Source organism: Coturnix japonica, chromosome 8 (assembly GCF_054131305.1).
Source record: "Coturnix japonica strain WE chromosome 8, WE-NBRP24, whole genome shotgun sequence".
Taxonomy (NCBI): Eukaryota; Metazoa; Chordata; class Aves; order Galliformes; family Phasianidae; genus Coturnix; species Coturnix japonica.
In genome coordinates, this window is record NC_140670.1 from 19,860,416 (window position 1) to 19,883,265 (window position 22,850).

Below are 22,850 nucleotides of genomic sequence, written 5' to 3' on the forward strand. Positions count from 1 at the left end.
TGCCTGCAAGATATGTTTTGACAGGTGCTGCTGAGCTGTTTAGTTGAGGCAGTTTCAAGTCATGTCTGCTATTTGCTTTCACTGGTTCCAGAATGGAATTTTTCTACTGAACTACTTAGTGCGGTACAACCAGAAATAACTCCTTTGTGCTCATAATACGCAGAGGTGCAAAAGCAATTAAATAGGAGCATAGGAGTAAATAACAGGCAAGAACAAAGAGGCCACAACCTTAAACTTCAGGGTGCAGGAGTCCATGATCTAATGGGTATGACTGGTCCCTGTTTACAGAACGTTTCTTAACACAAGACTTTTTTCCCTACCTGCAATATGTTCTTGGCACACATCTTTTGACTTGCATTTCAGGGGAGCAAGCTGAATTACTCAAGCTCCTGAATAAGCCCTTTAAATAAACTAAGAAGGTCTACTTAGAGTTGTACAAATTAGTAAAGCAGAAATAACTTAAATAGCTGAAATCCTGGACAAACTCTGGCACAGATATTCCTAGTTCTACAGCTCACTCCAGGAGAGGAACCTGCTGAACAGCAATGAAGAAAAGTCTAGGCCTCAATGTCTACAAGAATTGAGGCAACTAAGTTCTGATTTCCAGATTATGCTGGAATGCACTGAAACAAGTGGTTTGTAGGTTTTTTTTCCTCCAAATCACAGCACGTGAGGTTAGAGAAGATGTGCCATTTTCTGCTATTGGATAAGAATGGTTGAGAACCCTTATATTACACTGAGAAATGCTAAATAACATTTAACGCTCATTCTGTGAAGGTTACAAGACATTAACCATTAGTGAAAAAAATTATTCCTCCAGGCAGTATTACCTCTCTCAATGAGAATAGATCACAGTATTCCCCAATAAACTCAGCACATCAGCCAACCCAGAGATATCTAGCAACTTCCAATCACAATTCTGTATTAACAGAGGTCTTTCACATTGCAACAATGTTTTGTGTTTGATAAATGCATTCCATCATCTCATTCACTAATCACAAACAAGTGAGGGAAAAAAACCCAACCAGATAGTAAATTTAAAGTATAAGGCTGAAGTCTCAGTCATTTTTCCCTTACTGCAAGATATTTCTTTCCCCTATCAACATAAGACTGATTGTATAACTCCTCAGATATGCATTAAAACACATTCCGTTGTCGTTGGCTTCTGTTCAACTGACAAAATACACTATGGAGCGTAAAAAATATTTATTCAGCCTAATTCAACATAACTGTAATTTGTAATACTAAAAACAAGATTTACAACATAGTAACCAAAGTAATGACTTTCTGCCACCACTTTAATCAGCATATAATCCAAACAGTGTTTCTGTAATGATATTTTTACAGTAGCTTCAAGTTTCAGTGAAGACAATTATCTCTTCCCATAGAACAAGTTTCAAGACTGGTAATTTGCATCATTCAATTCTTCATGAGACTTTAAAAAACAGTAATAAATTGGCAGGAAATATATACAGTGAAGACCACTGAAAAGCTGTTTTCTCAAAATGAGGAATTCCATAAGAAATATGTATATGTTTCAAGGCTATCTTACACAAAGCAGCAACTTTTCAAGGTTGCCACTCTATCTAAAGTCTTATATAAAAGTGAGCCCACTCTAAGACAAATATAATCAGCAGACTTGCAAGATTGTAGCAATTCTTCAGTTACAGCAAGAAACTCCAAGTATTTTATGGATCAAATTTTCTATACATGTAGTTTTTGAATAGCAGGTGGCCATTATATACACTTTATACAGTTCTAAAATATTACATCTCAGTATTTAAGACAAATACACTATAGAAAAGGTACCGTATTTTTGAGGTTTCTTTAGCATACATTATTGCAGTCAAATATTAAATCCATTCTGCATTTCCTTCATTTCTGGTGAAAAGAAATAGTTACTTATGAATACTTCCACTATTTTTTTTTTTATTTTTATTTTTGTAATTTCTGGGTTTTTTTGTTTGTCTGTTTTTTAACCTGTCTCCATGCATTTGAAAACCAACTATGAAGAAGAAAAAACCTTTTGAGAACAACAAATTGTCATAGAAAGAACTAGTAGTAGTAACTCAAGGTTAGAGCTGATAAGAATATTAAATGGCCATGTGATATTTGTCAAAATTTAACTTTGGAAAGCAATTAATTTCTGGTTTTACATATCTGAAATAACTGAAGTGCTAGTGTCTCCATCAGCAGGCTACTTTGAACATGTTGTAACAGTAAAGCTTACTGCGCAAATAAACTAACTTAGTTTATTACACATTGTAAGATTTATCCTTAGTCCTTTACAGAACAGAACCAAATTGTATTCAGCTGTCTAAACTGCTGGTAATATCTTAAACTCAGTACCCCAGTGTAGCATTGCCCCCTTTCCAGCTGTTGTTCCTGGCTATCCTGCCAATACAGATGACTTGGGCAGATAAAAGACTTGTCCAGATACAGGAGCTGAGCTGTGTCCCCAGACCTGGAAGTTGAAACTGAAAACTAGAGCTTTCTATTAAACGTAACTTTAGCATCCATTGTTTCCACATATTTTTCTTACCCTTTTTACTTGTATAGATAACTTACATGATCAAAAAGAACATGAAAACTAAACAATTGCACTAATACTTAACTAGAAAGTGATTGAAATTCACTTCCCTGATGTAATTATTTCACTGGGAAGAAAAAAAGAAAGCTATCTAGTACCAGTTACAAAACAGGAAAAAAAAAAAAATCGCCATGAGCAAACAGTAGGTATTGCAGAAGATACAACAGGACAATAAAAATTACCAGGAATAGAAGAGTCACCTGGAAGCCACACTCATTTCAAAAGCTTGTACTCAGGTGGCTAAAGCTGACATATATACTCCTGTACACTGATCTACCTCTTGCTGTCTCTGTCCAGCCATTTGTGTATTGTGCACTGCCTGCTCCACACCAGCAAAAAACAAGAAAATCTTTATTGCCTGATGTCCCATAATTACTTTCCCTTTGTAATGACTCATTTCCTTTCTTAAAAAAAAACCAAAAACCAACCTTCATTGCATAAAGTACAGAAATGGATGACAGCCTGGGTATGAAAACACAGTATTAGAAAAAGCATCTGGACGTGGCCTATATTAACTACACAATTCAAAGTGTTCCTGTTGTGGAGTTAGTGCTATTTTTTTCACCCATTCAGCAAATCGGCTCAAAGAAAGTAATTCCAAAGCCTGTTGCTCAAAAGAAATACCCCAAAACAATGAAAGCAAGTCACATTCTTAGGTTCAGTGATTACTGAAAGGATATACCCTGCCACAAGACAGTGCTTTATTATATTTAAAGAAAAAAAAAAAAAAAACCAACACAAAAAAACAGGAGCAGCAACTTATCACAATTCTCCACTACTGTGCAATGATGATGGAACCAATACAACATGGAAACCTGTTAGGTGAGACTGCATGACATCAGATGATCACAGCTTTATGCACCTTCTTGCTCAGGATAATTTAAAATTTTGCGGTGAGCTTGGCGCAAATACTGCTGTTGTTTGAAGTAAACCTTAAAAGCTCCTTTTATAGCAACAAAAGCAATTCCACCCTGAAATAAAAAGAGATTTTGAAAGCCTGGAAAGTTCATCATAGCATCACAAACAAAACATTCAATAAAGTTTACTTTCCTAATCAAACAGCTTTTTCTTTTGAAGTTAGCTAATTAGGACAATTCTAAATCATTATCACAGTTTTCTGTCACAATGCAGTATTGCACTGTGCAAAGGGATTATAAAATAGACCTACAATTTTTTTTTAATTTTTTTTTTTATTTTTAAATTTCCTTGGCAGTTCAACACATATCCTATAAGTCTAGTACTCTATTTCAAAAACTAAGTAAAACAATTATTTACCTGCTTCTTTCCCCTTTCTCTGAGTAATTATAGATGACACAAGTAACAGTATTTGTTACCATTCCATAAACAGACTGTGGAAGAGGGCACTTACTAAAAACAAGCATGAAGTGAAAGAAAGCCAATTTATTATTCTTAAAGTTTTACCCTGCATTCATCTCATTCATCACTTAAGTTCCAGTTCAATTTACACTTCTTAGTTTCCTCCAACTCCACATCACTTTACAATCCTATGTAACTATTTATATAACAAACAACAGAGTATCTTACCAAGATTGTCCTTTGTAAATTTGAGTTAACACTGCTGAACATCAGCTTGCCAACTATTGTGGCAATAGTAGGGAAAACTAGAGCTCCACACAGAATACGTGTTGCAGAGACATGATCAGCCAGTGGGTTGGCCTCTGCTGGAATACGAGGAACAGGACAACCAATGCCTAAAGGGATGAGAGCAGAAGAAGAGATAATGCAGCCAGTGCCTCAAACAGAGCACAGGAGGAACCAGTCCTGCCCTCCTCTGCTTCATTATACATCTACAGCGCATCAGCATAGATATTCAGTTTAATTACTTTGATAACTCACCCTCTTTTCAGCAGATATTCTATTTCAATTAAGTGACTATCTTCATTTTTACTTTCAAACAAGAAACCATTATTTTTAGTAGATTCTTTCATTACCAAAGCCTTAACTGAAACCATGCTCCTGCTTCTGTTGCCCCACTTGCCTCACTAGGTACTGTATGAGCACAATCAAAAAAGAACAAATATAATGGAGGGAAAGTATAATCACCCATACTTAAGGATGGTAAAAACTCATGCCCCTGTCTCCTAGATGGAGAAACTCTAACTTGGTATTGACTTTTAAAATTAATTCACATTACCTGGAAATATGCTGTTCAAAATTTGTAGCTTATTAGAGTATTTGCGCCACAGTCTGAGTACATAGTCCTCCCAGCGAATCATCTTGCCCAGTATTAGCATGACTGGGATAGTGGGAAGTCCAATTAAAAGAAATAAAGGATCAGCTCTCTCCATAACGTCAAGACCTTCTTTGTGACCCACAACCTGATAAATACGTATATAGTGAACAAACAAACAAGAAATACAATTTTAAAAGCTTGTTTTGGGGAGGGACTGATCACACATTTTAAGGTAACAAAAAACTCTTCAACTAATGTACTCAGTCTCCCTTTGTGTCCTTGGCTGTTTATCTAGCACAATGCAGACGAGTGAGCTGCTTCCCTAGTGTGCACATCATTAATCTTGCAACAGAGACCTGTAACACAATGCTCTACCATCTCTGCAAAAGTTTCATGTCCTTCTGCATGCATGAGTAAAAGCATAAACATCTGAATATGAAAACAGAAAGCTTTCCACAGTGCATACAAAAACTTAAATTTGTGAATGATTAATTCTATACTGAAATTGATTAGATCTTGCTTTTAAGGATAAAATGTATTTCAGGATGCTTAGTTTAAAATCTCTTAATTAGGAACCCTCTATGCAAGAGAAATCACACTGTATGTAAACCAGAGGAAAAGATGTAATTCTTCAAACCTGGGATCTAACCAGGTTTCTATAGCAGTGTAGGTGTGAAGTAGTAACCATGCATTTGCTTAACTACACCCACAACTTGCCTTTGCTTAAGGCCAGATTCTCATTTCTAAAGTAAAGCAACCATAGAGAGGAACGTTTAAGCTTCCCATTTTCTTGTGTAGTTGTAGAGAAGCTATAAAAGATCACTGAAGTTACTGCAGAAAAAGGCTCAGCGTAGCAGTTTTCAGAGAGACAAGGACTAGTATATTTCACTAAATTCCAGTTTTATCCCTACAGATGCTTGCAGTGCCCCTGTAAGGGCTACAAGAACAAGATGTGAGATGAGGAAATTCACAGATGTACAATTCTGTAGTTCGGAGCGTCATCCACTGGAATGGAGGAGATCTAGTAAGTCATTTTATATCACTTTTATACAGCCATTTGACAATGGTACCAAGGAGGCTGCATCAACTCATCTGGGCTCAAGTTAAAATGGTTGTCATATACATTCTTGCTATAAGTTTCTATACAAACAGAACCAAACGCTAAAGGGCAGTACCACACAGCTCAAGAAAAAGTAGTTCCATATAACTTACATGGATAATGACCAGGTTTTATATGTAAAATAGGTTACAATTCTGTACTGTAACACAGAATTAATAAATGCATCTGTATGCTACTGTGTATAACTGAATTGCATCAGAATACTTTATACTTTCAGGCAAAACACAGGTTATAGGCTAAATACAGGAATCAACTAAAATGCTAACAAAGGTCCTGCTAGTTGTACAATCCATGAACTTTAGTCTTGTATTTGAAATAGGACAGTTTTGAGCAACAGTTAAGAGCTCAGCTTCTGTCAGCACTATTCTTGTAGTCAAACTGCAAGTCCACAAAAACTGAAGTAGACAGTTTCTTTCAGCTAACATACATTCTGCAATAATCAAAATATACTATCAAAATGAAGTTGTTTACATTTGTTGTTTATGCATGAATTGCATCCTTCAGAACATGCATATTGTTCTTCATATAATAAGAAAAGGAGTTGAAAAATTCTCCATGTAACCAGCAAAATTGTTCTGCAGATAAAGAAGAGATTAGTCTCCTTTCTTCTCAAGACTAGGAGTTACAGACTACCCATTACCAGTAGCCTTGTGCTAATGGTACTTTTTCTTAAGAACAGAAGTGTGTTCATCAGCGTGTCTTATTCAGGGCAGCCAGTAACAAACAGCAGTGAATTTTCTTAACTGTATACCATGAACCCAGCTTGAACAGGCAGAACGGGCTTTATACAGTATGACTAGTTAAGAGTAAAATGCTTTCTATCAACCCACCTTGAATATATGTGCTAACTTCACTGAATGTGATGAAAGTAGCAAAGCCACAATTTAAGCTAAGGGAAGAAAGGAGTCTTTATTTTTTAATTTAAAAGGCTTTTAAGATCTAGAAGAGGAAACACACATGTACCTGCATCACTGTTACAGCTCCATATGTAACTGCTGTCCAGTATATGGAGCCCACCATTATTCCAGCTGCAGCAAATGGACATGCCTTTGAGATCAGTCGATCTGCAAGATCCAAAACGTAAACAACTGGACCTATGACAGAGGAAAAGTAAGGTTTCAAGATGCAGATATAAGCATACTGAAGAAAGCTCTCAGCACCTGTCACTGACAAGAAAGCACAAATTTGGCAAAATACAAATTTGATATGTCACATATGCTGCTTATGAGAGCACACAGCTTAAAAGCTACTGAGCTGAACTTGTAGCTTCAACATAGTTTTTCATTCATACAAACATCTGAGAGAAATATACTCCTTACAGCACTACTAATTTACACTGCTGAAGTTGACGAGGTCCCTTTGTATCTCCTGAATCAAAATAGTTTTGCTGTACTAACCATTTAAAGCTCAGTGATCTTTTCTTTGGTGTATGTTAGGTATTTTTCAAAAAGACAAAATAACATACAGTCATTATGTACCCCACAAGCTGATCTGATCTCTGACAGCTTTGCCTAAGAATGCTGTCACTGAACTTTATCCCGCTCTACAGCAAAAAGTAGCAGTCAAAGATTCATTCCACTGGGAAAGTGATCGGTTGCATTCAATATTTTTAGGGTTACCTCAAATATTAGAGGAAAAAATTCTCTTCCTTCAGAACTATTGATAATACACAGTTTCACTGTTTATTATCAACTCCACTTTTAAGACTTGCACAGAGCAACGCATTGCTAACACCAACTTTGATAAACAGGGCATACTCACATCTTTTCTTCTGAAGACTACAAGAGAACCAGCAAAGCAAAAACCACAAGTTGAATAGTCTGGAAAGTATGCATGGAACTGAAAAGTGGCTGTTACCATAGCCATGTTCCATGATACTTTTGTCTTTGCCAGACTGCTAAATATCAGTAGAAAAGTAGCAATTTTATATTGTGTTTTACAACAAGCTCTTCAGGATATTACATGTTATCAGAAAGTAAATGGTTGGTGACTACTTTTTTTTTTTTTGCATACTTTTATAGCTGACAAAAGTTGTGAGTCCTGTTGCATGATTTAGTTGGCTCTGCAAGAGAACAGTGGGTGTGCTTTCAAAAAACAACCAAACAAAAAAGATAACCACCCAATGGCAGCACCAATTCTAGTCAGCTGGAACCAGCCAATGAAAACAAGTAACAGGAACATCTAAGTGAACTAGTTATAATATTTATTAACAGTGACATTCTTGAAAAGCACTCCCAAATACAGAGCAATATTTTATATACCAGTTGTACGGTAATACCAGCCACAGACCTGATGCAGAGATTGCACTTTTTAACTGGTGTTTGTGCATGTGTCATACCGAAGACCCACAATTTAAACATATCTAGCTTATATGTAGACTTGGCTTAAGTAATTGCAAATAAGGCTAAGTTATCTATCAATCTTGTAGACAGTTTTGTGTGACTAAGTTGGGCAGAATGTTGCTTAATTAGCTTCATAGTTCAGCTCTGAAAAAGAATAAATAAATTTGTTCAACTGTATTAATACTTATGATTAACTTTCCAGGACAAATTTAAAAGATCGTTGATATATTTATGAGCATATTAAAATAGCAACAAGGTCATAACTGCAAGTGCCAAAGATGCAGTCATCTGCATATCCTGATAGCTTCCCACAATCACTGAGAAAAGTTTAGTGCACTGTTTGGATAATTTACATCATTCTTTTAAAGGATGTAAAGTCAAGAGACTCCTCCCCCCTCGCAAAAAATTTAACACCACCACCACCCAACAACTCCCTCAAAAATCACACAAAATTGTCATATTCTGCAAGCCCTGAAGGATAACACAAAGCACTGAAGGTGCAAGGTGGTAATGGCAACAGCAGAAGTCTAAGATGAAATACTAACAGACTGCACCCACTGAAAGAAAGCACAACACAGAATTAAGTACAGAATTCTGAGCTAGAAAAAAAAATGTTCCACTAAGCTTTAATTACCCCTCTAAGGTGAAAGCAGTGAGAAAGGAAGGCAGAACAAGTCTTTGAAGATGATATTAAGAAAGTACAAAACTGAAAAAATCTGACATACACATGAAAGAACAAAATACAGTAATATTTTTTGTGTATTAAAACCCCCAATGCTTTAGAAATTTGTCTGCCAAGTTTGGTTTTCTTATTTATTCAAATGAATAATAATAATGAAAAATCCGTGTTTTAAGCAGTTCATCAAAAAAGGAGATATTCACTAGGAGTTTTTAGGAAGCACTTTTTCACGGAAACCTTTTTCCAGCAGTATATTAGAAAGTAGATTAAGTTTCTGAAGCATGATACGTCATGGAAACTTGGTTAATTGCTACATCTTACCTGCTCAAGAAACTTCAGCTTTTTGAATGGCATGGCTGGTAACATGTTTGCTGCAGCACAAGGAAGGAGCTACTGCTAAGACTGCTTGAAATCTTACTGTCCTAACTTTGCCTTGTGTGACCTTGATTGACTTACAGTTGAGTTCTGATGTAACAGTTCTAGGTTACTAAGAATTGCTACAAAAGAGCACAACTGTCCCACCTGCTTGAAGGACCTGAGTTCATAATGGAGGTTTGATGAACCCAAAATCATTTTCCTGGTCTACTACAGACTTGTGTAAAATTACATATGCCATGTTAAATGTTATTCCTCCCTTACATCTTTACCATGGAAAAAGCTGGTATTGAGAGAGAAAATAGATCAAAAAATTTAGGATGCCTTCAAACAGAGCTGAGGAGTCTCACACAAGAATTTTAGGCCAGATTCATCAGAAGCTAGGAACATTAGTATTTAGGCATCTTAGCATTCAAATAAAGGATGCCACAAATTGCAGGCACAAATGAAAAGGCCTGTTTCTTTTTCTGTGTGTGCATCTTAAATAAACTACAGGCACTTCTGTTGCCTATTGCCAAAACCTTCAAATTTTGTGGTATATCTTCACTGTTCAGACACCAACCCCCTGCCCCATACACACCAAATTAACGCTAATTATCAACACTTGATGCCTTCCTCACAACTACTTTATAGCAAAATTGACTCAAGGACTTATACATCACTTACTTACTAACAAGCTATGGTGCTGTTTTACATATTCATAAACATGGATAACACACTAGCCAGTTTTCTTCCCCCTTTGCAATATGTATCGTCACTCAAATTTCCTTTCAGCTCAATTTTTTCAGCTCAAAATTGTCAATAAAACAGACTCCAAGCATTAAAATCAATCAATAAATAAGCAAAGTATTAGGAACAATATACAGAAACAACCCATTATATTGTGATTAAAATGATACACATCTTACCTAGCTTTGGAAATACTATTAAATATTCTGCATTGCACTGAGGACAAGCAACTCTAGCAGTACTGTTTCCTCTTTGCTTTTCATCCACCCAGCGCTGTAGACAAGTCTGATGAACCCACTTCGTAGAGCCCCTGCACCTGCAAGGTCTCACCCACTCTGCTGTCCGATCATCCTCATCGGTAGCAAAACAAACCCAGCAGCTTCTGTAATTACAGGAAGAAAAAAAGATATTTTTGCTACTTTCGAGTGCTGAATTTTCATATGTATTTTTAGAAAACGAATACCTAGAAATGATGCTTGTTGCTTCATTCCTAATCACCAAATACACAGGTTTTTTTCTTTTTAACCACAGCCTTACCCTGCAGTATTAACAACATAATATTACAGACAGCTAAGCAGATGCTTTTAATACATTCTGAATTACTAATTCCAGATTTTGATCATTTAAGGTTTAAAAAGCACTGCAACTGTAGTTCAGCCTCCTAATAATTAAATGCATGGAATGTTAAGTTGTATCATCAAGTACCTCCTTCCACACTGAGTATTCTGTAATTTTTTTTTTTTTAATGAAAAATATTAAATCAATGCAGTAGTTTCAACTGGGAAAATAAATTCAATCCTCTTGCACGACAAAACCTTAATGCAAATGATACAATGTGAGAAACCCTGTAAATAAATGCATCCAACTGCAGTTTCTATGAAGGGATGTGTTAAGGTAGTAAACAAAACTTCTGCTCTCCCCTCCTCTGAATTTACTGTCAGCTGTTGACCTTCCTCTCAAGTCTCCTTCAAACGATTTCTACCACGCTGCAGCTGCTCAACTCTCTCTCCTTCATTGCATCACCCCCCTTGTTTCCAACAGCCCCTGTACACTTTCTGTAAAACAGTGCAATACTACTCACAGCAGTGTTCATCTTCCAGTTTTTTCTTTGTTCTGCTGATTCACTGCACATACAGTTTAAGCCTACATTCATAACTTACACTTTCACTCTTCAGCTAAGAACTCCACAACAGAGCTGGCTAAATCTGTGGCTGCCAGTGAGGTCAAATGCATTAAAACCACAGAAGCCTAAACCACACTCAAATAATGACAGATTATTTAAATGGTGAATATATCCACGAGCACCTCGCCGAATAAATTATATTCAAGTTTTCTGTTGATACGATCATCATCTTTTCCTTAACTGATTCACCTAATTTCCTGCCAGGTAATCATAACTGAAAAACTTGAAAGACTTATGAGAATAACAACAAAATCCTTTACAGTTTTAAGCCCTTAACAAGTCATGAATAATGAACAGTAAATTCTGCATGTTTTTGTCATGAGCTTTACCCCTTTCCATTGACTGCATCTGTAGCAGAAAGAGCTAAATAAAACCATTTCCAGACAAGCACCTTGGCTCCTGCCACATTTTCCATTTTCTTGTACTGAATAAAATATGACCTTGATTCTTACTACTGAATGAGGTTGCTACTCAGATAACCTGAAATAGAAAAGGCTGGCAAGGCAGAACAAAGCATTGCTTCTGATAGAAACAGAAACCTTTTTTCCTTGTTGAATTTTCTACAGAGCCAAATCAATAACACTGATGTATTTTTCTATACTTCTATGGCATTTAAAAGAAAAAAAAAAAGCAATTAAGAGCAGCACAACACACGAAAAGCAAACCAGTGTCATTTCAGATTGGAATATAAGATTACAAAAGCCTTTTAGATTTTGGTCCCCAGTACCTAGAAGTTGTCCAGACTCAAAAACATCTACTCTGACTCAGAAAAACTAATCACATTCATTTTATTTTCTACTGAAGATAAATTCCCTTCAGGAAACTACACGTATAAAAAGCAAAGTGGATAGATAGAAAACTGTATTACAGATCAGAAAGCCTACACTACAGATGTTATACAAGCAGACTAGAAATCCTCAACTTGCCTAAGAAGAAGGTTCTCCAAACCATGAATTCTGCATCACTAAGGAAGCTGCTCTCCTACAGTGATAGCAGCAGCACACCAAGAAGATCCTCCTATTCCAACAGACATACCAACAGGCAGACTGCTGTTTTACTGCCTTGTACTCTGTTTAAATAATACTTTTTTCCTCAAATCAGCATTAGATGGGAAGAAGAAATCAAATCATCTCAGTCTGTGGGAGCTGAATTAATCATGATAAAGCTTTGTTTTCATGTGGGAAACACTAAACAAGCAATACAAATACTTTAAAAGCAGTTCATCGGTTTTATACCACCAGTAAAGAGATCTCAAAAATCTTTAAGCTCAATAAGCCCAGCAGACATCCTTGTGTCCGCAACACTTAATGGAAGGTGATTTGGGAGACTAGGACAACACAGCTGTTCATAACCTTGTTCCACATATTCAGTGCTTCAAGAGAATTAAAAATTGTTGGAATTTTTCCCTAAGGATCAGCGACAAACACACAGAAACTTCAAGTACAAACAGAAAACTTCTGAAAAGAAAAATCCTTCAAGACTTTTAGCAGGGCCTTGCACTTAACCATGAGCCAAAAAGCATTTTCCTCCCATTACAGATCCATCATAAAATACAAGAAATCTCTCCAAGAAAACTTTTCTGCCCATTACAAAGCACGCCATTTTTCCTTGAAGCACAAATTCACTGTTACCTTAATATCAGAATACAGCATCCTTACTCTGCTAAGAAAACAGCATCCTTACTCTACTAATAATACTTATTGCAATTGAATTTAATATCTGAGAAGAAAAAAAAAAAAAGTGAAGACTGCTGATAGCAACCACAGCTTTGTGAGCCAACAGGTGAAAGCAGGTACTGGGAGATGAGACTGAAAGCACTGCAACAACTGGCCATGAAAAACCATGGTTCCAAAGGAATAAGCAGAGTCAGCTATTTGTAAAGCACCTGTCCATAAGCTTGTAAGTTTTTTAATGTATAGACAATAATGACAGATAAAATATTACCAATGAATAGTAACAAGCTTCCAATAAACCTAATGACTACACTCTAAAAACTGTAAAATCATACATAAGTGGGCAGACCAAGATTTCAAAATTAAAGGGAGTTACGAAGCAGCACACAACATAGGTAAGTTACTCAGCAACTCATCTTGGTAGAGGAACACCATAAGCTCTCTTCTCAAGAAGCAATGAAAGAATGCATTTCAAGTACTCTAAGCATTTCTTTTTCCTGAGTTGGAAGAAAGCAGCAGAAAGTTCTTGTGATAGAAGGCCATTCTTTGCTCACAAGAGACTGCAAGCATGGCCTGTGTGTCTGACAAAAGCTGGAGCATACAGCTCAATCGATCTAAGGCACTACAAAACTGCTAGGGGGCAGCACCATGCGAGTCTTAGCATTAGATATGGGAAATAAAAAATGAACAAATCCAGCAGCGAGGGCTGAGATCACAAAGCTTGCCAACAAATTACTTCCAAAACTGAAGTATGGGTTCAAAAAATGAAGGTTGAGAAAGAAGTAATGGTAATACCTAATATTACTAATATATTATGCTACTACTGCAATAACATAGTGGCAAAACACCTAGCAAATGATGATTTAGAGGTCATTTAACAATACTTCCTTCTGTGTTCCTTCCATCTTAATCATGTACTAATTGTTTGCAATAGCTGCAACATAATACAGCAGTATGTCTGAAAGCTCTGATTAGGAAAATGAAAACCAGAGAAAATTCTTTAATGTCTCAGCTTCTCACAGTGCTGAACTGCAGAGCAGCATGATATGCATGTATAATAGATATAGTAAGAAGCTAGATGAGATAGAATTTGTATACTAATATTTACTCTGGCTGTAGAAAGCAAGGCAGGTAGCATGCTCAAGACAGTACAAGAACTCCAGATGGCAACAGAACCACACAGTGTTCTCCAACTGATAATATGACCTGCTATTAAGGTAGAACACCCAACTCCTGAGAAGCTCAACTACCTGATTTCTACACCGATAAGAGATTAAAGGAGGATGGATTTTTACGAAGCTGAAAAACTCTGTTCTAGCAACACTGCCAGATGTAGCAAAGGAAGACTGAGTAAGACTTCAAAGTAGATTTAAAAGTCATTCTTCTTGTAAGTCATCTGCAATCTACTGTATTGAACTCTTACACCAATGCTCACTCCCCAGGGACACATTACATGCTTCACTATGTGCTAAACTTTGATTTTTAACTGTTTCCTTGGTTTCCAATGCACCAAATTTACTTGCCAGACAATAAAAGCATAACAAAACAAGAAATCATATAACTGTCAAACTTCAGTCATTTGAGGCCCCCTGGGAAAAGCATTTTCAACTATATTCTTGATCACAGTCATCATGACCTGGATTCTGCACTTCGAGGAAGAAAAAAGATTATTTGCACCATTGCTTTCAGCAGCTCAGTCAATACACTCTCCAGTTACAGGGTGACAAGACTTCACTCAAACCAAAGCAGAAAAAGCGTTGGTGAAAAAGCATTTAATCAAGAACAATGCACAGAAAATAACTCATGTAGCTCTCCATCTTACAATACTCAATTACAGCAGATAAAGAGAGGATAAGGAAAGGTCTGACCAAAAAGAAATGTCAGTGCAGGTAACGGAAAATTGATCTTAGACTCTACAACACAGGAGGCTTTTTCTTAGTAAGAAGGAACTCAAAGCATGGTAAGGTATTCTACTCAGATGCTGCTATTGTTTAATTACACACTCAGAGGATTCCCCAGTCAGTGTTTCCAGAAAACAGCTTTCTGACATCATCAGAGAATTAAAAAATATTAGCACTAAGACAAACCTTGATAATAAAACAATTCTGTTTTAGGAAACTTGCTTGGAAGTGCTGTCCACGCACCGAGGATAAGTATCGTTGCACAACTGCTTCATTAGAACACCAACACTGGTGTTTGTGGTACATGTAAAAAGTAGGTGGTAGATGTTACAAACATCAAAAGCAACATAGAGAACAGAACTTTGCCATACCTAAAATTGTACCTTTCTCAACATTAAACTACCACTGTGACAAGCAAATGATAAAAGAAATGCAGACTTTGATCCCATTCACAGACTGTGTTATGCAAGTTCAAACTTCTGCATCAATCTTCCAGTGTCACACAGCTAACGTAAAAATAAAACGTAATCTTTAGGCACAGTACAGTTATAAGTAAACATATTAGCACCGGCTTTATCAGTTAAAAACTAATCTTATGGCTGTTCACATTCCATTCTTAGTTCCATGATCAAAGCAGTTTTTCCTGTTACGTTCTTTCAATCAAAGCAGAAATAAAATAGAAAGTGGGGTCCTAAAGCTGCAAAAGTCAGCAGGAAGTCTTCAAGCAAATGGTTTTGAATTCAATAGCTTATACAATAGATGCTATTACTCAAGTTATATTCTCAGTTTATAACTTCTATTTTATTATAGAATTACAGTATGTGAAAAAGCGAATGAAAAGGCCCTAGAAGAAACAGTCATCTTTTACCTTCTTAATATTTGTAACAAAAATGAATGAAACATCAAAAAGCCATTTAAAAAAAAATCTCAATTCGGTAAGGATTTTAAACCCCAAAAAGAGATTCTTAGGAAGCAATGGGTTTAGGAACAGCCACTCATATTTGGTAGGTACTGAAAATTTGGAAGAGCCTTTAGTAAATGCAAACCAAGCTCCAAGGTGTCTGACCAGAACATTAGGTAATTCTCCCCAGCACCCTCAAGCTGACTGCATGACTCACCAGCAGAGCAATCACAAGCACTCAGCACATGGCCTTCCTAATAACATCCTTCACAGAAGGCTACCTTATGTTGGCATGTTTTAGTCCAACATAAAATGCTGACTTCTAAACAAAGTACACAGATGCCAAGTGGAGGCATTTGTTAACAGGAGAAACAAATGAGGGAGAACAGAAAGTTACGTAAAGACACATTATAAGAGAAGGCCTATTTCATATTTCATGCATAGAACTCCCTATCCTCTCTACAGTAGCGCACCAATGAACACTTGGTATATTCACTGCCACTTAAGTTTTCTTTTAAGATCTTCTAAAAGTAACATTTTAATCTTGTAGATTATTTTTTTCTCCTGAAATTGTACATATTAAAACAGTTACTTGGTATATTTGTATCAGTTGACACAAGGTTTTATTTCAGCAAGCACTGTTTCCCTTGGCATGGTGGCTTGCAATCACAACTAAGCGCTATTGCAGAGATCTAAGAAGCTCTCAATACAATCTTTCATACAGATTTTAGATCTAACAAATGAAAATACTATTTGAGTACCATGAAAATGTATACATGGTACTAAGAGCTTCAGTACCAAAGATGATAAACAGCTTCTTAGGAGTTCCCTAGCCCTAAAATCAGACAGCTTATCTCTTACTGCCTGCAGGTAGAATTAAGCTGTTAAGCCATTAAGTTTAAAACATTCAAGTCTGTACGTAAGCCTACCAAAGCAGATGTCAATATGGAAATACTATACACATCATGGGGAAAAAAAAAATAAATAAAAAAAGAGAGAAAAAGAAAAAAGAGAAAAGTCCCAAGGTTAAAACAGTTTAAAAATAACATCCTGGTGCTTTCACATAGATGGGCAAAAGGCTTTTTAAAGGTTCGCAATTAGTTTTCATTTGCCCTTGCTGATAAAACAGGGAGGCATTACTTTCAGAGCAGTCTTTGTATACTGGAAGGAAAAGTGGTCTTCAGACAGTAAGAAGAATACCACAAATCACTACCATGAAATGGAACCCAGCATTTTGAAGCCTGAATATAACCAAATTGCAAGAGCAATCTGCAGATAATCCTCTGAAGTCAAGAGAATAAAGCTGAAAAATAAAGAGTACATTTTAGCGTTATGGCTCACATTAAGGTAAAAACAGGCAGTGACATTGCTATAAAAAGCCAGTGTGTGGATAAGCATTTAGATTTTTTTAGACAACAGATTGACCAGACTATCAACACAAAACATGAATTGGAAGCTATCCAATGAAATTTTATGATAGAAGTAAAAATCTTTAAAAAGAAAAAATAAAATAAAAATTGACAGCTTCCAGGATTATTTTCAAGTTAATCAAATTAATCACTTCAAAACCAAGTGAAAGTACATGTTATTTATGCCTAAAACACAGCTATAAAACTCCATTTTATAGGCAAATGACACTGGAAAAAAATAAGAATAAGCAGAAATAAGGCTGCTCTAAAAGTAAGGCCTCCTATTTTATTACATTGGCCCATGAAGTCAAAAGCAGATGGTGGTAGTATGGCAGTAGAGGCTGAACCTTCCCACCGATATTCCATGACATGCTGTGTGACAGCAGCAGAGGGGCAGTCTGACAGAACAGCACCTCACACATGGAAGTACACATGCAGCAAAGGTGTGTCACCAGATTCCTCCATTTGTAAACAATGGCACACAGCCACCAACATTCATCAACACTCACTGAATATTTATGGAGACCAGTGGATGTGAGTTGAAAAATAGCATTTTGTAGCTGATGATTTGCTCTATGAAATAGCATTATTGTGCACTTTGCACGTGTTCTAATTTCCATGAAAATAAATAGGAAGCATTGCTTTCAGAGTGACCTACGTACTTAAGAGATTAAGTTACTAATCGAACCTAGTACCAAAATCTGACAAAGTTCAACAGCTTATCTTCCAGCATTACCCAGAGAGAACAAAAGAGTCTGGAGCATGCACAGAGCAGCCAGAGCACCTGACAAGGGATAAACATGAAAGCTAGAACATTCAGAAGTGTTCAGCTGGAAGAACTACTGTAACACAGTGCCAAGACGGGAAGTTCATAGGACCCAACTGAAAGAAAATAAAGCCAAAACAACAACAAACCTTCCTTCTTTTTTAGCCTATTTTTAAAGTGATGTTTAAAAAGACAAAAAGGACTCAGTTCGTGATACTGGCACACCAAGCACAGTACTTTCATTGTAAAGGTTCAAGATCCTCATACTCTGAGTACAGTATTTGTGTTATTCCCTCTTGCATTCATGGTGTAGCAGCCCTTCACTTCAGCAAAGTATGAAGTCCTTAGCTAGAAATTTCAAGTAAGGAATTAATTACACCGTAACAGCTTTTTATTAGAAAAGTGTCATTTATTAGAAATGTGGTCCAGACTAAAATTATGCAGGAAAAAACAACAAAAGATGAGCACAAGAAGAAAGTCACGTGGATGTACAACCTAAGAGCCAAGTAAAGAAGCCAGATATGATCTCTCACAAATACATATTGAAGAAGTTGATTTCAGGAGCTATCACCCTTGCATACATTCAGATCTACAGCAATAACTTATTCCTGATACAGGAGTACTTCACTATTCTGTGAATTCTCAGTGATACCACCTTGGAATCAGAAAAAAAACCTTTTTCCCTCCCAATCAGCTTTATTCACTGAAAAGCTGTTTTCTGCATCATTCACTACGAGATTTCAATTTGATTTAACAGTACGTGCTCTGTGTGAAATGATAATACATTAACTCATAAGCTTTTCTATATGCACTTGTTACTGCTACCAAGGGTAATAGCTACCAATAGCATCAGTGATAACAGCATGAATGAAAAGGAACTTCTGCCCTTCAGAATCCCTACAAAGGAGTCATTCACAGGTTACGTCTCCAGATGAAAGGTTTTTCTTGGTCATCACTACATACAACATAAAAGCAGTTATGTATGATCCCGAGAAACATCAGATGAAGGAACAAGACAGTTTTTTGTAATGTAACCACTCTCCATAACCCCAGTATGTAATAGACAACTTACACTGACTGCATTTTGAAGTCTTGTTTGCTCCAAGATCCTTCTACTTGTACTGTCCTGAGTCCTGAATTAAAGACAAATCCTTAATACTTGCACCTTCACACCATCTCCATTTCCTGTCTCCCACAATGCTGTTTCTATATTCAGTCTAACAAGCTTTCATGAAAGCTGCAGTCCTTCTTACCTTTTTCTATGCTTCCTAAGTACTTCAAACGTTTCCCCTATTGTCCTTGTTGCTAAGCAAGCCAGGAACACCTTCCAATTATTTTAGATTACCAACTCTTATACCAAATTTACTAGGAAGTCTTTTGAAACGGCCAGATACACATCCTTCCAGCTTTGCGAAACTGTGGTTCACAAGCACATTAAACATGCATCAAACCCCATATACCCATCATATCCAACTGAAGAACAGTGAACTGGTTTGGCTGCTAGTTAACCAGCTTCCTTTTTAATGAACACTCACCTAAACCTCGCATGACTTCTTTCACTACTTTCTACATACCATTTGGATTTAACAGTTTTTGCACTAACAGTAAGCTTTGCTAATATTGGGAAGACCTTCAAGTCTGTTCTAGGACAGAAGAAACATGGAAGAAGAAGAAAAAAAGGACATTTAAAACATGTAACCTTAAAAGAAAACAAACTGTAAAGACATCACAAAAGATTCTAGATTCTTGTGTGTCACACTCCCAAATGCTGATACAAGCACAAAAGAAAAGCTTCAGTTTTATTAGGCAGCGTCATCTAATTACATCAATTTACTGTTTGCACCGCAAATAAATACCACCTCAAACATTTCCCACTGAATTAGAACCTCATGTTATGTTAAAATAGCTACAGACAGCAGGGCAGCCATTCAGAACATAATGATTTCTTAGGAATCCAAAATAATGAAATATTATATATCATCAGACCACAAACTTCAGGATGAAGATGAAAATTAGTTTCAGATGTGCAACATTCTTCATGATCCTCCTCATTCTTCTTCCTTTCTACACAAGTTTTCCCATCTTCTCCTGCTCACTTGCCATCCTTCACCATTTTCCTCTCTATTGTCGACATTCACAGGAAGTAAAACAGAATACTTCCCTTGTAGTGCTTTAAAAAACAACAAACTTATCTCCTTTCTGTTACTTCTTGCAAAAACGTTTCCAATTCCTGACCCTTAGCCTCCTTAACAACATCACTTCCCCAGGCTTTCTAAAACATCAGAAGCTTTCCCTCTTCCTCAGTCCTCCAACAACAGACTTTTAGTCATTTTCCACACTGGACTGAAGTTCCTTATCCAGGCAGTGCAAGCTCTGCCCTTGCCTCCCAGAGTTTGCCTCTCCATTACCTGCCTGACGACAGGCTGTATTTTCCCCCCTCCCCCTCCAAGTTCTTTGTGATTTAAGTGCGATATGTTTATCAGTATAGATTCCTTATGGGTTCCGACCTTCAGAAGCAGCAGGCAGTCACACCCCCAGCACTAACAGCCCGGTTGTTGTGTCGCCTATACGTGCAGGTCTCAAGAGCTTCCTGGATGACTCAATGCGCCACAGTGGGAATCTCAAATTCTCAGCAGAACAAGGTGAAAGTGCTTCGTGTGCAAATCAACGTAAACAGAGGAAATAAGCTTACAAAGAGCGAATGCCTTTTCTCCCCTAGAATTAAGTCAGAGGGGTTTACAGGTCGGACTTCTTAGCAGCAATTAAAAAAAAAAAAAAAAAAAAAAGAAACTACAGACTCCTCCAAAGCCGACAAAACCAGTAACAAAGCCCACCAGGCCCGGCTAAATACACCTCGCCTTTCAAGGCTTTCAGGAACGCACCAAACGCTTCCCATGGCCGCGTTACGTCCCGCAGCCCCCGCACACCGCGCCGTTCTCCCCGCTCCAGCCCCGCCACGCACTCCACGCTGACGTACGGCCGAGCTCAACGCGGCCCGCAGCACCCGGACATCAAAAGCCCACAGACACGCTACCGCCCCCGACCGGCCTGAGCCTCCCGGAGCCGCTCCTCCCGTACCTGTCCATGCTCTGCGGCAGCGCCAGGCCCGTCTGCTCCGACATCGTTACGGCAGCGGAAGGCACGGGCCTAGCCGAGGCCCCGCAGCCTGACAAAGGGGCCCAGCGCGGGGGGGGCCGCGCGTCACGCAGGGAGACAGCAGGATAACAGCAGGATAACAGCAGGATAACAGCAGCGCCGTGCAGCGAGGCCGCCCCCCGCCACGCGCCTCCCTCGGCGGGCGGGACGCGGCGCGCGGAGGGCGCTACGCACACACGGCGCGGCCCGAGCCGCCGCGGTGCAGAGCTGAAAGGCGGCGGGGCCTCTGTGAGGTAAAGGCCGAGCGCGACTGCGACGCCCGTCCCCGCCCTCTTCCCAGCGCGACTGCGCCCGGGAGGCGGTCGAGACGGACGGGCACGCCGGGAAGTGTAGTCCCGCCGCCTCCGGGGGCTTAAAGGTCCCGCGAGGCTCCGCTGCCCCCTCGCCCGGTTCCCTCCCTATGCCGCTTCTCGCTGCCGCCGCCTAACTGCTGCCCGGCACCGCGCGCGGGGCAGGTAGGGGCCGCACTCGCGTGGAGGGCTCCGATGGGGGACAGTCAGCACCGCGCCCGGCCCCGCGCCCTCGGCAACGGCCGCTCCGGTCACTGAGCGGGGAGCGGCGGGAAGGGCCCTCGCGCCTCCGCTCTCCCTCACACGGAGCGGCCGTTGCGCTCCGCAGCTCCTCCCTCACGGCGGCGGCCGAGAGAACGGCGCGGCGCCGCTGCTGCGGGCGAGGAGGTGGGAGAGAGCTGCCGCCGCCCGTTCGGCAGGTGCAGGCTCTGCCCCGGGGGAAGCGAGGCCCCGCGCGGTGTTGGGGAGCTGCTGCGATCGCGTTGTGTAGCTTGTAGAGGCTGCGGTGAGGGAAGTGCCCGGCACCTCTGGATGCGGCCCTTCTGAAAGGCCAGGCGGCCGCTGGTACCTTGAGCGAGCTGTGGGACGGCTGGTGGTAGCGCTCGTAAGCATGGAGAAGTCCTTTAGGGCTTTGAAAATCCATTGTATGTTCCGAAGTCAAGACACGGTAGCACAGCATAAGAAGCTGGAATTTTAGAGTCTGAGAAGTCTTTATGGAACAAAGGGGTGGACAACACCCAGGAGTTACTGCTGTTTGTCTCCCTAGGGCCCTCTTCCACTCCTCCATCAGCCCAAATGTGCAGGTATTGGCGCACATGGAGAGGTTCTGCATCATGCTGTGTTCCCTGTGCAAAGAGCAGCGTTGTTCTTTGCAGAGATGCTCACTACATTTCCAGTTCCTAGGAAAGTTGGTTGGTAAAGATCAGCCTTAGGTCTTCCTTATTGAGTTTTGATGGATGTGTATGTGTATCTGAGAACTGCAGCTTTGCTGCGTGTATCCAGTCCTCAAAATCTTGTGTAATTTGTATCTTGCTCTGTTATACTTTATTTGCTGTACACAGTGGTACCTTTCTGGGCCAGCTCCACATCTGTGCACCCTCTTCGGTGCACATCAGTTCTGGCTTGAGCTGAGCAGGATTAGCCTGGTGGCTCTGTACAGCTGCAGGGATCAGGCAGGACAGGAAGGAGACTGCACAGAATGTACTTCATCCTTTGACCCTGCTGTCGTAGCTAAGGGAAAATTAGTCCGGTTTTGAGTCTTTGGTGGGAGAAAAATATGTGTTAAAAAAAAAAAAAAAAAAAAAAGTGGAGTTCTGCACCATTGTCAGATTACAGAACAAACGTATACATTGGTTATGCAGTTGGACCCAATTTTATGTACTTCATTCTGTTTTTGCTATTGCTTTGTGCCTGACCTTATTTTTCTCAGGTCTTGTTTTCCATTTATCTTTTATTATCTGTATTTAGACTTACAAGCTGTATTCTATACAGAGAATAAGGACAGTGTTGTCTGTTTGCTGATTACCAAAGCTATCCTCATTA

At 38.9% G+C, this 22,850-nt stretch overlaps 2 protein-coding genes across 21 annotated transcripts in view; one reads left to right on the plus strand and one right to left on the minus strand.

Moving 5' to 3' along the window:
- CPEB3 (cytoplasmic polyadenylation element binding protein 3) overlaps positions 1-22,850 on the plus strand; it is a 114,691-nt gene that overhangs the window by 8,820 nt on the left and 83,021 nt on the right. For 7 of the 14 annotated variants that reach the window (XR_014948689.1, XR_014948690.1, XM_015866936.3 and 4 more), the window contains exon 2: positions 5,698-5,808. Coding sequence is in view for 5 of the 14 variants with exons in the window: in XM_015866936.3 (XP_015722422.2) it covers positions 5,698-5,808 (111 nt within the window). In the remaining 9 variants the exon portion in view is untranslated. Of the gene's footprint in view, positions 1-5,697; positions 5,809-21,112; positions 21,252-21,331; positions 21,474-21,659; positions 21,728-22,850 lie in introns of those variants that run through there. The other 7 variants (XM_015866942.3, XM_085554546.1, XM_085554550.1 and 4 more) reach the window with 3 other exon arrangements.
- Positions 1,192-21,253, minus strand: MARCHF5 (membrane associated ring-CH-type finger 5). 7 transcript variants are annotated; one of them, XM_085554559.1, is made up of 7 exons: positions 20,941-21,253; positions 20,370-20,513; positions 10,209-10,411; positions 6,868-6,968; positions 4,746-4,929; positions 4,136-4,302; positions 1,192-3,561 (listed from the first exon to the last, which is right to left on the minus strand). In XM_085554559.1, the coding sequence occupies exons 4-7, from the start codon at positions 6,922-6,924 to the stop codon at positions 3,445-3,447; spliced, it is 525 nt and encodes a 174-aa protein (XP_085410685.1). In that variant the 5' UTR covers positions 6,925-6,968; positions 10,209-10,411; positions 20,370-20,513; positions 20,941-21,253; the 3' UTR covers positions 1,192-3,444. The 7 variants fall into 7 exon arrangements, with proteins under 7 accessions (XP_085410685.1, XP_085410682.1, XP_085410684.1 ...); XM_085554556.1 differs by having other exon boundaries at positions 6,868-6,998; XM_085554558.1 differs by having other exon boundaries at positions 20,370-20,577.